Source organism: Balaenoptera ricei, chromosome X, assembly GCF_028023285.1.
Source record: "Balaenoptera ricei isolate mBalRic1 chromosome X, mBalRic1.hap2, whole genome shotgun sequence".
Taxonomy (NCBI): Eukaryota; Metazoa; Chordata; class Mammalia; order Artiodactyla; family Balaenopteridae; genus Balaenoptera; species Balaenoptera ricei.
In genome coordinates, this window is record NC_082660.1 from 43,959,268 (window position 1) to 43,976,819 (window position 17,552).

General features: G+C 42.4%; 1 protein-coding gene and 1 pseudogene across 1 annotated transcript; one reads left to right on the forward strand and one right to left on the reverse strand.

Annotated features, from left to right (window-relative positions):
- The first annotated feature begins 4,042 nt into the window (after positions 1 to 4,042).
- On the forward strand, positions 4,043 to 6,294 carry LOC132357061 (sperm acrosome-associated protein 5-like). The gene is made up of 4 exons (XM_059910376.1): positions 4,043 to 4,187; positions 4,612 to 4,770; positions 6,012 to 6,090; positions 6,195 to 6,294. Exons 1-4 carry the CDS (start codon positions 4,043 to 4,045, stop codon positions 6,292 to 6,294), a joined length of 483 nt encoding a protein of 160 aa, XP_059766359.1.
- Positions 6,295 to 8,611: 2,317 nt separating this feature from the next.
- LOC132356899 (zinc finger protein OZF-like) lies at positions 8,612 to 11,916 on the reverse strand (annotated as a pseudogene).
- Between the last annotated feature and the right edge of the window lie 5,636 nt (positions 11,917 to 17,552).

Below are 17,552 nucleotides of genomic sequence, written 5' to 3' on the forward strand. Positions count from 1 at the left end.
GCTGTAGGGCCTCCTCTGCCAGGGACAGAGCTCATGTCTCATTCTGACATAATGGGATGCCCTTAAGGGGGATCAGATTTTTAAAACACCAGTCTGAAGCAATCTAGCATTATATATTAACTTTAAAAATACACGTATACTAGGCTCTTGTTTATTGCCTGTCTTGAACCGCTAGGACATGAGCTCCACAGGAATTTGCTTAAGCACCTCCCGTACGCCAGGTAGTGTTCTAGATATTGGGAATACAGCAGGAGAGAAAACAGAACCAACCAAACAAACAAACATGATGGAGACAGCCTGGTTGCAAACTCCCACCTACCAGCCGTGTAATCTAGGTCAGGACTCAACTCCTCTGTGCTAAATTTCCTCATCTATAAAATGGGGGATAATGACAGCACCTACCTCGTTAGGGCTGTGGTGACAAATGAGCTGATAATTGTAAATGGTTTAGAACAATGCCTGGAACACAGCAAGTGCTGTGTAAGTGATGATGATGATTAAAATAAAATTAGATGTGTGTATGTATAAAACTTTTTTTAATAAGAAGAAAAAAATAAAAAGATGACCTGCAGGCTGCTTTGTGAATGACAGATTGCAGAGGGCAAGGGCGAAAACAGGAAGAACAATAAGGAGGCTCCTGCCAACAGGCCCAGCAAGTGATAATGGAGGCTGAGACCTAGCTCAGTATCTCCTGTGTGCCAGGCACTGTGTGAAGCACATGACATGACCTGCCTCAGATAGTCCCCACTTTCTGTGAACAATCCTGTGGTCCCACCCGTCTTGTTAGGTGAGGAAACTGAGTCCCAGAGAGACTAAGTAACTTGCCCAAAGTCACACAGTTTCCCAAGATCGGATCCTTAACTTCTACCCAATAATACTCTTCTTTTGTTTATTCAGTATCCCACAGAACTTCCAGAAAATATCTGAGGGTCCTCATTCCAGAACCATTAAAACTAGGCAAGGAATTTTTTTGGGGGGGGGGGCCCAGGAATATAGATGGAGCTTCCTAGCAGACAAAGCAAAGAGAGAAAGCAGGGAAGTAACTCAGGTCTCTTGCTCTCTTAAGGATCTCTGCCTTCTGGGTACAAAACTTGTCAACTCTCTTAATGCATTAGGAGGTGGAAAATAGGAGGGGCTGGACCTTTAGGGCCCCTGTCAGTCTGGCTTCTTCCATCCTGTAAACATAACTTCTCCGCCACCTTGTACACACATATATATACACACACCCCTGTGTGTAGGGGGAAATCCTATAGGGTTGGTGGGTGTTGGGGTACAGTGATTTCCAGCTCCAAAAATATTCTGAGCCAGTGATACAGCCCTGCAGAAGCTGTCCCAGGGTTCACAGTGCATATCCACAAGCTACGTGAAACCAGATTTTCTGCTGTGGAGCTAGGATGCCCACTCTCTGTCCTGGGCATCCTCTACCATCCGTCCCTACAGGTACAAACTCATTCAGTGGCCTAAGCAGCAGGTAGCTAGGTGAAGGGGTGTGGAAAGCTGACAGGTAGCTGGTCCCACCACAGAATCTGCACGATGTGACACTCCAACCCAAAGGCCACCCCCACCTCGCTGGTGAGTCATTACAACTGCTCTTAAGATACATTTTCTCAAAACTGTGGAAGTGTTGCCAATTGTAAGCAATCATTTTGGACCATAGGTAGCAGGTGAGTTTGGCAGAGCTACAGCATAGGAGCAGCCAGCTCTCTGGTGAGCTTGGAGCTGCCAATCTAGCCCTGCCTCCAAGAGAGGAATCCCCTTCCATCCTCTTGAAGCCATTGGTATTTAGGGTGGTATTGGTATGTGCAGCCAAACTGAATCCTGAACAATACATCAGACTTTTCTGTCCTGGCAGATGTGTCACTAAACAGAGACATGTGGGCCCAGTGGGGGTGGGGGGCGTGAATAAGGGTGAATGAAGGACAAATTGGGAATGAATGGGGGCAAGGAGAGACAAAGGGGGATGGCAGGGAGGTGAATGAGCAGTGGAGTGGAGTGAATGTGGGTAGTGTGGGGCAGAGTGAGGGAATGACTACGCATTCAATTTTGAATCAATTTAAGATTATGGATGAGACTGAGTAAGTGATGGGAAAATGAGGCACCGTCTAAGTGGCAAAAAGTGAAAGAGGGAGTGGACTGTGAGTGAATGGGACGCTGTGAAAGGTGGTGAATGTGAATGGGGTTGATAAAGCATGAGAGTGCAAGTCGATATGAGTACTAAGGATTGAAGTGTAAATGAATGATGGTTTATGGGGCACAGTATGAGTAAGGAGAGGTGAATTTAGGGAGAAAGTAGCAGTGAATGGAAGTCATGTGAGGCACAGAGGGAAGAATGGGGGGCACAAGGGGCAGAATAAGAGGAAACAGAAATGAATACATGGTAGAATGTGAATAAGTGAATCGGGTCAAGTTTGTTTGAGTGGGGATACTACGAGGGAGGAGAGCGACCAGAGGTGAATGAGAGGCAGACTGGGATTAGATGGGGCAGGTAATGCGGGGCAGCGTTCCAGTAATGTGCAGAGATCCCAGTGGGAATCAGCCCAGGTGAATGAGCCAAAGCATGTGCGTGGATGGAGGTAATGTTGGGCAGAGTGAGAGGGGATGGAAGTAAAGAGCAGAAGAAGGTGAGGAATTGGGTATTGTGAGGCAAAGGGAGAGGGGATGAAGGTCACATGGCCCAAGGTGAGTAAAGTGGGGGAAATGGAGCCCGATGTGAGCAAAAAGTGGTAAATCCGAGGCAGAGTGTGACTGAACAAGGGTACCGCGAGGCAGAGTGGGAGCAACTCAACATGAATCGGGAGCAGAACAAGACTGATGAGTGGAAACAGGGGTTACATCGGGAGTGACTTTAAATGAATGAGATAATGGGAGGCAGTGAAGATTGAGAAAGAATGGAGGTGACCAAGTGTAGAGTGAGTATGTGTGGATAACTTGGGCTAGTGTTTGGGAGTAATACAATTTCAGGAAATGCAGGTAATATGGGAGGAGTGCTTGAGAGAATAGAAGTGAAGAAGGGGCAGAAATAGAGTGAATGAGGGAGGGAATGAGGCCCAGAGTCAATGAACAAAGGTGAAGGATGGGCCACGTGAGAGCGTATGGGAGTCATTTGATGCAGTGTCAGGCAGTGAAGGTGAAAGTAGGAAAAGAGAGTCTGGGAGTGAATGGAGGTGAAGAAGGAATAGGATGTGAGAGAGCTTGGGTAAGAGTAAGTAGAGGGTTAGGGAATTGCAGTAACACGAGGCCCAGTGTGAGTGAATATAGGTGGATAAGAGGCAGTGTAAGTGGACGAGGGAATAAAATGTAGAATGAGAACGGGGGTGAAAAAGCAGTAGAGTGAACATGTATATGTAATATGTAATGTGTAATATGTAATGTGGGGCAGAGTCTGATTAAATGGGTGTAACGTGGGGCAGATTCCAGTAAATGAGGGTGGAACAGAGCACACTAAGTGAAGAGAGGTGAAGGAGGTGCTGAGAATGAGTAAATAGAAGTAATGTGGAGCAAAGGGGAGAGCACAGTGGTCATATTTTATAAAGCATGAGGAATCCGAGGTGGTAGTAGGCATGGTGTAGTGACCAGAGCTGACTACTCAGCAGAGTGGGGGAAATGGAGGTGATGAGGGGCAGAATGAGTGGAAATGGAGGTAACCAAGTGGTAGAGCATGATTAATGGGAGTAGAGTGGGACAGTGTTAAGGAACGTAGGGGAATGTGGGCTGAGTGTGAGGTCTACTACCTGGGTCCTGTCTGTCCTTTTTGTGTCCCCAGCCCCTCTCTCCCTGCATCCCTTTCTGATATCTCTGGGTTTCTCCCTGTCCTTGTCTCCTTCCACCTCTGTGTATACATCAGTATCTTTCTTTTTCTTTGTGTCTTTAACAGAGCTAGCACAGGGGAAGATGGTGAGATGCCCAACCCTCTGGCTTCTCTGTTCCAGAATCTGTCACTTAGATCTTCACAGAGCCCAAAATTCCAGCATATCCTTAGTTCTGAGCACTGGAGGGTGAGTCTGAAGCAATGGGTCAGTTAGGAGGGCTTGTGGGTGTCATAATGCAGGCCTGGGACACTATGGTGGTGACCCTGGCCATACTGATGCCTGCCACTGTGGATGCCAAGATCTTCGAACGCTGCGACCTGGCAATGAAGCTGGAGGAGGCGGGCCTCAACGGCTTCAAGGGCTACACCATTGGAGACTGTGAGACTCGTCACCCCAAGTCCCACCCATGCCACGGGCCGCCCACCACACTCAGACCCAGGCCCTTCCCCTTTGCCATTTGTTACCTCCCAGGCTAGGGAATGATCCTCTCAGTCACTCTCTGACTATGATGAGTATTTTAACTAACTCTAGTTTCATCATCATTGCCTTCACAACCATTTACCCTCATCTCTACTAACACCGCCATCACTACCATCAATGTCATCACTGCTGTTATCACCACGAATACCATCACCACCACCATTACTGGTATCTCACCAGAATCACCAACATCAACCCCAAACCAAGATATTCACCCCCAACAACTAAGATGAAAACCATCCCTGCCCCACTCCCTCATCCTACCCTCTCCCCTATTCCCAAGACCCATGCCCATCTGCTACCTCCCCCCTCCCTGCCCCAGGGCTGTGCATGGCGCACTATGAAAGTGGCTTTGACACCTCCTTCGTGGACCACAATCCTGATGGCAGCAGTTCATATGGCATTTTCCAGCTGAACTCCGCCTGGTGGTGTGACAATGGTGTTACACCTACCCAGAACCTCTGTCACATGGAGTGTCATGGTAAGGCAGCATTGAGGACACCTTGAAGCCCTGCCTGGCCCCACTCCCCAACACGCAGAGGGCAAGACTGTCTAAGCCATAGCCTTGAGTAACAAGCAGAAAAATGATAGGGAAAGGAGCAGAGTTGCCTGGGCTGTTACAGACACCAGCCTGTATCCTTACCCAGATTGCACTGAGATGTTGTCTAGGTCAGGAGGACTCAGAGCTCCCAAACCTCACCTAGAATGGAGGCTGCCATTTTCTAGGACTCAGGAAACAATACACTTAGCTCCAAGTGGAATGGAGGGGGAAACTGTCCTGATTTGGGGTTGGGGTTGTCCAGGCCCTGAAGGAAGAAGCAGATATCTGTCTGTAGGAACAGAAACAAGGTACCTCTGTGCAGAAAGGAAAGAATTTTCCAGACAAGAGTGTGGTATTGTTGAGGACAAAATTGAATAGCAGTAGAAGTTGTTCAGGGTTGGCCAAAATGGTGTTTAAGGTTGTCCAAGATAGGCCAAAATGGAGACTGTGGTTATTTGGGACCAGCCCAAGTGGAGGTTGAAGTTGTCCAAGTCCTGCCACAGTGACAGAATAGATCACCCAGGACTTGGCAGCTTGAAGGCTGAGGCTATCCAGGACTAGTCAACATAGTGGTTGAGATCATTAGTCAGAATGGCAGTTAAGGTCATCCTCGTCTAGCCACCATAGCAGTTGATGTCATCTAGGACCAGGCACCATGGTAGCTGAAGTTGAACAGGACTAGCCAACATAGAGACTGAGGTCTCTTGTAACTAGTAAAAATGGGTGTTGATGTTATCCAGGACCTGACAACATAGTGTTTGAAGTTCCCAGGACTGACCAACCTTGCAGTTGAGTGGCTTCCCAGCCAGCCAACAGCCATTGCAGTTGAGATCATTCATAACCATACAAAATGACAGTTGAAGTCATCTGGAACTGGCCAACATGGAGTCTGAGGTTGTCCAGGACCAGCCAACATGGTGGTTGAGGTTACTCATAACCAGCAAACGTGACAGTCAAGATCACTCAGGATCAGTCAATGAGTTAAGGTTGTACAGAACCAGTCAACATGGCAGTTGATGTAATTCATAGCCAGCTAATAAGTGAATCAAGGTCATCTAGAATCAGGCAATATAGTGGTTGAAGTTATTCAGGCCCCAAGAAACCCAGAACCCCTTGTCCCTTCATACACTGTCACCCTGTCTCCAATACACCAGATTACTATATCCCTCTCTTCCTCCTAGAACTGTTCAACCGCCATATTCTGGATGACATCATGTGTGCCAAGCAGATAGTGTCCTCACAAAATGGTATGAATACCTGGTAAGTTTCATGGGGATGGCTTGGACTCTGGGCAGCCGGGATAGTGGCATTGCCACCCCATCAGCCTGTCCACTTCATCCTCCCTCTCTCCCTTCATTTCCCAGGGATTCTTGGAACCAGCACTGTTCTGGCCATGATTTATCTGAATGGCTCAAGGGGTGTCATATGTATGCAAAACCTTACACAACAGAAATTCATTCATGACTCAGCTTCCCAGAGATAGAGATTTCATTTTCCTTTCTGTTCTTTCTTTTGTGGATTTAACAAAGGATGATATCTATAAACAATGCAAGAGACCCCTGATGTCTGACTCTCTTCATTTTTCCAATGCCTGAAGGTACCCCTATTCAATCTCTCCCTCCATATATTCAAAGCTCTAATCAGGGGACACGAGATCACTCAGGGTGGGGGTGGAGGATAATGTAGTGATTAAGAGCATAGGTTCTCCTGGGTTCAGAAACAATCTCTACCACTTACTGTCCCCAAGTTGCCTTGGGTGAGGCACTTAATTTCTTTGTGCCTCAGTTTCCTCATCTGCAAAATGAGGATGATAGTGGTAGTAACTATCTCATGGGTTTCTGAGAGAATTAAATGAATTAATGTTTGTAAAGCACATAAAGCGTTTAGTACACAAGACAATTCTAGGTCTGGAAATAGAAGGGTGGTGTGGGGAGGTATGAAAATTGGCTTCCCTTAAAAAGTATCACTCTCTGTTGAAGTAACTACAGGGTCTTTAATTAAGGTAGATACAGTCTCTTCAGGGGAAAATGGAATTGGTTTCAGCTTACAGAGAAAGCTCAGTGGGAATTAGGATTTTAAAGTATTCACATTCTCCCACATCCTCCCACATTATTACCATTCTAACTCTCAGCCCCCAACTCCTTCTTTCATGATCTGTAACCAAAGTTTCAAATGACAAACTGGAAATTTAGGCCAGGAATTCAATGGCTGCACAAGGTAATAATTATTTTTACAGAATCCCCGGGTTTCAGTCTATGTCTTGAGCAGAGAATTTAGGAATTTGAACTTGCCATTCTTTCTCTTTGTGCCGACCAGCCCCATTGGAAGCAGCCACCCCCGTGAGGAAGCAGTCCCTCACGTCCTTTGTACTCTTTGGTTGGGGTGGATATTCAACTACCCAAAGCCTTGTTTTCAGTGTTGACTTCATCCAGATAAGCACAGATGATCATTAAAGCAGTTATCTGCTACTGCATGCCAAGGAATGCCAGAGCCCCCTTCTTTAATGCCACCTGGATTTCCCCTGCCTTCAGCCCCAACCAGCCTAGATAACCAAATCTCACATTTCCCTGGGGTCCATAAAAGGTACCATCACTCTGGATACCAATTTCTGAATGAGATAGTTATTTATCAAAAGCAGCATAAATAAACTCTGGTGAACTTAAGTGAAAAGCAGATCTCCTAAAAGCCTATCAGGTAGCTCATAGTATTTCTGGGAAGACTGCATGATCTAGCTCAGACAGGGGGAAGGTCCACACAAAGGAGAAGCCAGGAGGATTCCCTGGTGGCGCAGTGGTTGAGAGTCTGCCTGCTAATGCAGGGGACACGGGTTCGCGCCCTGGTCTGGGAAGATCCCACATGCCCGGAGCAACTGGGCCCGTGAGCCACAATTACTGAGCCTGCGCGTCTGGAGCCTGTGCTCCGCAACAAGAGAGGCCGCGATAATGAGAGGCCCGCGCACCGCGATGAAGGGTGGCCCCCGCTTGCCGCAACTGGAGAAAGCCCTCGCACAGAAACGAAGACCCAACACAGCCATAAATAAATAAACAAATAACAAAAGTGATTGTTTAAAAAAAAAAAAAAGAAGAAGAAGAAGAAGCCAAAATCTTGAACGTAGAATAGGTTGGGGCAAGAATATTGGCATTATCAACTGTTGCTACTTCTGAAAACTGGATTTGATGCCCTAGTGTTTCCTTTACATTGTTCCGATTATGCATCCTTTCTAATAATTTACAATATTTATAGTATATTTATCATTGTTATTCCTTTAGTGGTTATCTTTAAATCTCTAATTTTATATCATTTGATAAACTCTTTTTTCTGTAGGTAGCACTTATTCCCCATTATGAGAGATGTCAAAGCAGCTGTTCTTCATAATAGACTGTATTAGGTTTTTTTCTATGAGAGTTTGATATTAAATCTGGAATATTTCCCTTAATATCATTGCCATGGGACTATGTTTATTGAAATCAATTAAATTGGGTTTCTCTTGATACCTGTGCCCAGATTTACCATGAGGTTTGGCTCTCATATATTCAAGGCTTCAAAGGACTGCAGTCTTGAACAACCTCTCTGATGTATAATGGTTATTCACTATACACCCATGATAACAACTACAGAGGCCAAGTATTTTGCACCAGGGTCTTGGCTCTTGCTATTCCTTATGCCTGGAATGTTCTTACCCCCAGTATGGCTGGCTCCTTATTTTTAGAAAGACCTTCCCTGACCACCTTAGCTAAGGCATGATCCTTTCACCTCACCTTTTTCTTTTCCTTTCACATTTTTATGAAGGATTTTCCATTTTCAGTTCTTTTGCAAAGTTTCTCTTTTCTCTGAGTTCTTTAATCCATGATGAACTTTAACTTCTGGAAGGTTTTTCTTATATTCAGGAAAGCCATAGGGTTTCTCACCTATGTGGGTTCTTCGATGTAGAGTGAGTTTTGACTTCTCTCTGAAGGCTCTACTACACTTATCACATTTATAGGTTTTCTCTCATGTGTGAGTTCTTTGATGTATAACAAGATATGATTTCAGGGAGAAAGCTTTCTCACATACATTACACTCATAGGGTTTCTCCCCAGTGTGAACTCTCAGATGAATAATGAGATATGACTACTGGAAGAAAACTTTGTCATATTCTTTGCATTCATAGGATTTCTCAAATTTTTCTCCTGTATGAGCTCTCCGATGTAACATAAGATAGTACTTCAGGGAGAAGACTTCCCCACATACAGTACATCCATAGGTTTTTTTCTACTGTATGAATTCTTTGATGAGCACTGAGATTCAGCTTAAGGGTGAAGGCTCCTCCACAGTCTGAACACACAAAAGGTTTATCTCCTGTATGAGTTCTTTGATGTCTACGTGATTTTGATTTCTCTCTGAAGGATTTGCCACATTCATTACATTCATAGGGTTTCTCTCCTGTGTGTGTTCTCTGATATGTACCTTTTGATTGAAGGTTCTCCCACATTCATTACATTCACAGGATTTCTCTTCTGTGTGAGTTCTCTGACGTATAATGAGGTTTGTCTTTTCTTGGAAGGCTTTGCCACATTCGTTGCATGTATATGGTTTTTCACCTGTGTGCGTTCTCTGATGTATATGCAGTGCTGATTTCTCTCTGAAGGATTTGCCACATTCATTACATTCAAAGGGTTTCTCTCTTTTGTGCGTTGTACTTCTGATGTACACTGAAGCGTGCCTTCTTGTTGAAGGCTTTTCTGTATTCTGTGCATCCGTAGGGTTTTTCTCCTACATGAGTGATCTGATGAGCAATAGGAGTGAATTCTTGCTGAAAGTTTTTCTACACTCAGGAAATTAACAGATTTTCTCTCCAGCTTGAGTTATATTATGCTGAACAAAGAATGGGTTATGCTTATGACCTTTCCCACCCACATTATGGTCATGGGATTTCATTCCATTATTTTTCTTAAGCCTGCCATGAATTAATAATTTTCCACATACATTACATTCATAACATTCTGAGCTGCAAAGCCTCTATTATGACTGAGTAAACCCGAATTATCTTGAAAACTTTTCTGAGTCATATATACAGGGAGTGTGTAATGAAGAAACCACCCCTGTGCTCTGAGGAAGTGGGTTTACAAATCCATTATATTCATGACCTCTCTCCTTAGTCAAATTTTTCTCATTAATGGCTATAGCTTGCCTCAGGTGTCTGTTTTGGTTTTTCTGGTACCTCTCCAGCTGGTCAACTTTCCAGACTTCTAGAAAGAAGAATAATAAACCATACCGTGTGAATACACCTTTTGTCAGAAGCAGACCTTTGTAGGGTTGACTTTTATTTTCTTTTGACTAGATACCAGTCAGAAAGAAATTCGAAGCACATGTCTCTCCTATATGCTGAGCTTAAGGGGAAAAAAGCTCAAATTGCTCTAATAGATATTGGAACAGGAGAGTAACAATAAATATAAGTGACTTTGATTGTTTAAGAAAAGTACCTTAAAATTGAGGAGAGAAAGTGAAAATGGGTTTAGGTAGCCACTGAGTAGGAAAAAATGATTTTTTGAAATGGTATCAGATCTATGATTTGGAGGGAGGGGACTCAAATAGGATGTAAAGAGCCTTTCAGGAAGGCTGAAAACAACTGAGGTGACCAAGAGAAGAAGCAGAAGGACAAGGCTAGATTATAGTCTAGTTCCTCTCCATCTCATTCCAAGATTACCATGAGACAGTAACTCACAAAACTAACAATTTGGAGTTAGAAAAAAAAGTTCATATGCTTTAGGAAGATATTTCTGAGATTTAAGAGATGTCTGGCACTCACTGACACACTGGAGTCTTACCCTCATCGTCTCCCACCTATTCATTTCTTATTTACCTGTACAACTCGAACTTGGGATTTCTCTCTCTATGATCCAAAGTCCTCTCTTCTCCAAAGAGGTAATCATATCTAGTTCAGTAACAGGATACCCTGTAATGGGAAATGATACAAGACTTGGGCACATCTGTGTGGGCTTCAGGGCCTCAAAGTAATTAGGAAGGTACATTTTAATAAGCATAACTTTCACATGAGAGGTGAAAATACAAACACCTTGTTCAGTCTAAGAGCAATTAAGAATCTTTAGTTCCTCAGAAATAGACTCACAGACATAGAAAACAAACTTATGGTTACCAAAGGGGAAAGAGAGGGGGAGGAGGGATAAATTAGGAGTATGGGATTAATAGATACAAACTACCATACATAAAATAGATAAGCAACAAGGACTTACTGTATAACACAGGGAACTATATTCAATATCTTATAATAACCTATAATGGAAAACAATCTCAAAAAGATATATGTATATATATAACTGAATCACTTTGCTATACACCTGAAACAAATACAATATTGTAAATCAACTATACTTCAATAAAAAAAATTTTTTTAAAGAATCTTATGGTTACCAAAGGGGAAAGGGAGTGGGGGAGGGATAAATTAGGAGTTTGGGATTAGCAGATACAAATTACTATATATAAAATAGATAAACAACAAGGACCTACTGTATAGCACAGGGAACTATATTCAATATACTGTAATAAATCATAATGGAGGGACTTCCCTGGTGGTCCAATGTTTAAGACTCCACGCTTCCACTGCAGGGGATGCAGGTTCAATCCCTGGTCAGGGAACTAAGATCCCATATGCCGCGCGGCACGGCCAAAAAATTTAAGAAAAAAAAAATGATGGGAAAGAATATGAAAAAGAATATATATATATATATATATATATATATATATATATATATATATAACTTAATCACTTTGCTGTACACCAGAAACTAACACAACATTGTAAATCAACTATATGTCAATAAAAAAAATAAAAATAAAAATAAGAATCTTTAGTTCCTGGAACTTGAGGTCAAAGTATTACTACACTTCAGAGATGGAAAGTTGTTCTATTGGGTACACTATGAATTACTCAAGGAAGCTGTACTCACCCACAGAGACCAAATGGCTATAGTTCTCTAGCATCACATCTTTGTACAAGGTTCTCTGAGTAGGGTCCAGATGATTCCACTCCTCCTGGGTGAAGTCCACAGACACATCTTCGAATGACACCAATCCCTGTAATTACATACTTCTATTCAATCAGTTTGATAAAAATTAAAATAATATATTTATTTATTTATTTATTTATTTATTTATTTATTTATGCTGCACCAGGTCTTAGTTGCAGCACGCGGGATCTTCGTTGCAGCCTGCGGACTTCTTCGTTGCAGCATGCTGACTTCTTAGTTGCAGCATGAGGACTTCTTAGTTGTGGCATGAGGGCTCTTAATTAAGGCATACAGGATCTAGTTCCCCGACCAGGGATTGAACCCGGGCCCCCTGCATTGGGAGCATGGAGTCTTACCCACTGGCCCACCAGGGAAGTCCCAAAATTAAAATAATATTTTTTAAGAAGGGAATATTCTTAAGAGAAAAGCTACTGTTTAATCATTTCAAAGATGCCTTCTCTGAGATATTTGCAATACCTGTATCTAACAAAGGACTTTTATACTATAGAAACTATAAAGAACACCTACAAATCAGTAAGATAAATATATATTTTTTTTATAAATTCATTTATTTTACTTATTTAGTTTTGGCTGCGTTGGGTCTTCGTTGCTCCATGCGGGCTTTCTCTAGTTGCGGCGAGTGGGGGCTGCTCTTCATTGTGGTGCGCAGGCTTCTCATTGCGGTGGCTTCTCTTGTTGGGGAGCACGGGTTCTAGGAGTGCGGGCTTCAGTAGTTGTGGCACGTGGGCTCAGTAGTTGTGGCTCGAGGGCTCTAGAAGGCAGGCTCAGTAGTTGTGGCGCACGGGCTTAGTTGCTCCACAGCATGTGGGATTTTCCTGGACCAGGGCTCAAACCCGTGTTCCCTGCATTGGCAGGCAGATTCTTAACCACTGTGCCACCAGAGAAGCCCCCAGTAAGATAAATATAAACAATCCTATAGAAAAAGATTTGAACAGACACTTCACAAAAGATGATATATAAATGGCCAATTAACATATTTAAAGGTGCTCAAAATCATTAGTTATCAGGGACATACAAATTTAAACCACAATGAGATACCACTATATACCAACAGAATGGCTAAAATTAAGACCAAAAACCCAATGTTGGTGAGGATGTGAAACAACTGGAACTCTCGTATATGGTGAGAGTACAATGGTACAGCCTCTTTGGAAAACATTGTAACTCAATCTACTATTGAGGAGCATACCCCTAACCTAGGACCCAGCAACCCCACTCCTAGGTAAATATCCAACAGAAATGAACACATATGTTCACCAAGATATAAACAAGAATATTCATGGAAGTATTATTTGTAATAGCCAAAATGGAAACATCCAGCAGCAGTAGAATGGATAAACAATTGTGATATATTTATACAATAGAATCACAGTAATGGAAAGAAAACAAACTACTGATATATAAAATAACAAGAATGAGTCTCAAAAACATCATGATGAATGAAAAAAAGCCAAACCCAAAGAATAATAACGTATGATTCCATTTACATGACATTCAAGAAGAAGCAAAAATGATCTATGATGGTGAAAATCAGATAGTGGTTACCCATGAGTCAGGGGATAGCAATTGAAAGGGGAATGAAGGAGGGGTTATTTACAAGTGCGTGACTTATTTTCAAACATCTGAGGATTTTCTAGTTATCTGTTATAGGCATGTAGTTTAATTCCACTGTGGTCAGAGAATATACACTGTATAACTTCATCCTTTGAAATTTGTTGAGACTTTCTTTATGGACCAACATGGGTTCTTTATTTTTAATAAATTTATTTATTTATTTATTTATTTATTTATTTATTTATGGCTGTGTTCGGTCTTCATTGCTGCACACAGGTTTCTCTGGTTGCGGCGAGTGGGGGCTACTCTTCGTTGCGGTGCGCAGGCTTCTCATTGAGGTGGTTTCTCTTGTTGCGGAGCATGGGCTGTAGGTGTGCAGGCTTCAGTAGTTGTGTGGCTCGCGGGCTCTAGAGCACAGGCTCAGTAGTTGTGGCGCACGGGCTTAGTTGCTCCGTGGCATGTGGGATCTTCGCAGACCAGGGCTCGAACCTGTGTCCCCTGCACTGGCAGGCAGATTCTTAACCACTGCGCCACCAGGGAAGTCCCCAACATGGGTTCTATTTGGATAAACGCTCCTTGTGCACCTGAAAAGACTGAATTCTTCAGTTGTTGGGTGTAGTAATTATATGAAGTTGTGCCAATTATATGAAGTTGGTTAATTGTGATGTTCAACTCTTCTATAACATGTCTGACTTTTTTTCTGTTTATTCTATTACTGAGAGAGGTGTTAAAATCTCTATGTTGTGGATTTGTCCATTTCATCTTGTAATTCTATCAGCTTTCACTTTATATATTTTGAACCTATGTTATTAGGTGATGTAGTATGCAGAATAATGGACCCTCAAAGATGTCCTGTCCTAATCCCCAGAAACTAAATATGATGAGTTGCCATGCACATGAATGTTTTGTTACATGACAAAAGGGACTTTACAGATGTAATTAAGATTATTAATCAGTTGATCCTAATTTAGAGAGATTATCCCAGATTACCCATATGGGCCCAGCGTAATTACATGAGCCCTTAAAAGCAGATACCCAGGGGCAGGAGTGGAAGAGAAAGGCAGAAGGGAAAGTCAGAGATTCAAAGCACAGAAAGAAGTTGCCATGCTATTGTCAGCTTAAAGATGGAGGGGACCATGTGAAAAAGAAGTGAATTATGACAACAAACTGAATGACTTTGGAAGTAGATTCTTCCCTAGAGCCTCCAGAAAGGTACACAGCACTGCCAACACCATAATTTCAACCTTATGAAACCCTAAGAAGAGAACCCAGCTGAACCGCACTTTGCCTGGACTTCTGCCCCATGGAAACTGTGAAGTAATAAATGGGTGTTGCTTTAAGCAGCTAAGTTTGTGGTAATTTGTTACAGCAGCAACAAAAACTAATAATGCAGGTAGATTAAAATTTTAGAATTGTTCTATCTTCTCTTGAATTGACCCTTTTATCATTATGAAATTTCCCTCTTTATCTTTAGCATTACTTCTACCTTACAGTCTACTTTCTTTGTTATTATTATAGCTACAACAGCTTTCTATTAGTGTTTGCATTGCATATATTTTTTCATTTTTTTATGTTCAAACTTTCTGTGCTTCTTCACTCTTTTCTATGTTTCTTGCTTCCATTTGGGATCAGATTAAATAACTTTAATATTTAGTATTTCTAGTAGTATAAGTCTACTGATGATGAATTGCCTTAGCTTTGTAGTAAGCTTTGTAATAAATATTTGTATTTATTTCACTTGCCTTTTTGGACTACTGGTATAGAATTGGGTATAGAATTCTCAGTTGGCAGATTTTTGTTTCCTTTCAGTACTTCAATGATATCATTCCATTTTCCTCTGGTTACCAGAATTTCTCTTGAAAAAACCAGCCATTCATCTTATTGTTTTTCCTTTGTCCTTTTTTCTAAGGACAGCTTCTAAGGTTTTCTTTATAACTTTGGGTTTCATCAGTTTGAGTATGATGAGTTTAGATGTAGTTTTATTTGTGTTTAGTACTTAGGGTTTGGTGTGCTTCCTGAAACTGTGGGCTGATGACTACCATTAGTGTTGGAAAATACTCAATATTTCTACAAATATTACTTCTGTCCCCATTCTCTCTATCCTCTTGTCAAGCAAAAGGCAAGGCCAGGCCAAGGCCTGACATATTCAGCCTGTAAAGAAACAATGAGCCCCTTCTAGATTCAGACTGTTTATTACTTACTTAGACAGCAAACAGAAGGATCAACTAAAGATTACAGCTCCCTAAGACCCTGTTCAGGGCAACACCAAAACAAAGGGGCCTGATGACTGCAACAGGAAGGATAGGACACTCTGTTACTGAGACACCTATAGCCATGCTGCAGCTAAGAAGTTTTATAGCCTGCAGCTCTACCTTAAGGGAGTGAGGCAGAAAACTTCATACCTCAATAGAACCTGCGGCGAGAGAGAAGTGCCCTCCCAGAGGAGATAGGGAGGCAAGTGGGAAATGACCCTATAGGAGCTCCTCGCAAGCCTCTCATGCTCTCATTTTCCAGGAACAATACAGTCATTCTGCCAAGACATAGATTCAGCTCTAGTTCCAGCCTTGTCTGTGTGGCTTATGTGGATACATACAAGGTCACCAGGGCACTGTGGAGGAGCTGTTCCACCATAGCTCTCTTTTATTTATGTCTTTTATACTGTTATACTTTATTCTTTTTTCTCTTTGTGCTACTTTTGTATATTTTCTATTGTCCTGTCTTCTAGTTCACTAATCCTGTTTTCTACTGTGTTCAATCTAAAGTTAAGCCCTGGGCTTCCCTGGTGGCGCAGTGGTTGAGAATCTGCCTGCTAATGCAGGGGACACGGGTTCGTGCCCTGGTCTGGGAAGATCCCACATGCCGCGGAGCGACTAGGCCCGTGAGCCACAACTACTGAGCCTGCGCGTCTGGAGCCTGTGCTCCGCAACAAGAGAGGCCACGATAGTGAGAGGCCCGCGCATCGCGATGAAGAGTGGCCCCCGCTTGCCACAACTAGAGAAAGCCCTCGCACAGAAACGAAGACCCAACACAGCCAAAAATAAATAAATAAAAAAATAAAAAAATAAAAAAACAGCTGGTGCTTTAAAAAAAAATAAAAATAAAAAAAAATAAAGTTAAGCCCTTCCAATGAGTTCTTAATCACTGATATTAGAATTTTGGGTTCTAGCATGTCCATTTGATCCTTTCCTTAGTGATTGTAGTTCTCTGTTAAATTTTTCCATCTTTCTGTCTATTTGTCCATCTTTCCCTCCATATTCTTGAACATATTAATCATAGTTTTCCTCTGGCTGCAGATAGAATCTGGTGAAATCACATCGATCCCGTTGAGACTTGATTTTAGGCTTTGTTGAGGCTGGTCTATTCCACTTATACCTCACTCATAGGGTGTAACCCTTACTACTAAATTGTAGCTCTTAGTCCAAGGGCGTGGCTCTTCTGGGTCTCAACTGAAAGCCTAGAGTGCATGCCAGGGCCTCTCTACCTTGGTGGGGCTTGAACTCCATCCTTTGCTTCTCTAGTACCAAATAGCTACCAAAATCTCCACTCATCTCTTCACTCTCCAAGCTACAGTTTTCTATTGGGTTTCTTGGAATCTTGCCCTGCACACATAGAGCTTAGAGTCAGACAAAGAGGTATTTGTACACAGATATTTTGGCTCTCTCTCTGCAGTTCCTTCCTCTCTGAGATTTTTTGCTTCTTAATCCCAACTGTTTTGGCAAGCTAGTCACTTTCTGAATGGTCTCTATTCCCTCTTATTGTCTTGCACTGCCATTTGGAAAATACCAAAGTTAAAGTAGAACTCCCTGTGCCTCCCTTCTCTCAAGAATTGTAGTTCCTCAAGTCCTGCATGCATTGGTGGGCTTCCAGTACCTTCAGACAAGTTTTGTATGTATTTATCCAGCATTTATAGTTGTTTTAGCAAGAGAGTTAGTTCAATACAAGCAACTACATTATGGCCAAAATTAAAAGATGCCCCACACTTTAACCTCTACTTTTAGATCTTGGTTTTCATATCTCTAAATTCTATTGAATGAGAAAAATTTTACAGTGATCAGCCTGACAAACAAAGCCTAACACAGTCAAGATTCACCCATGCATCTAAACTTGCATTACACAAGTTCTCCAAAAATGTCATGTTTC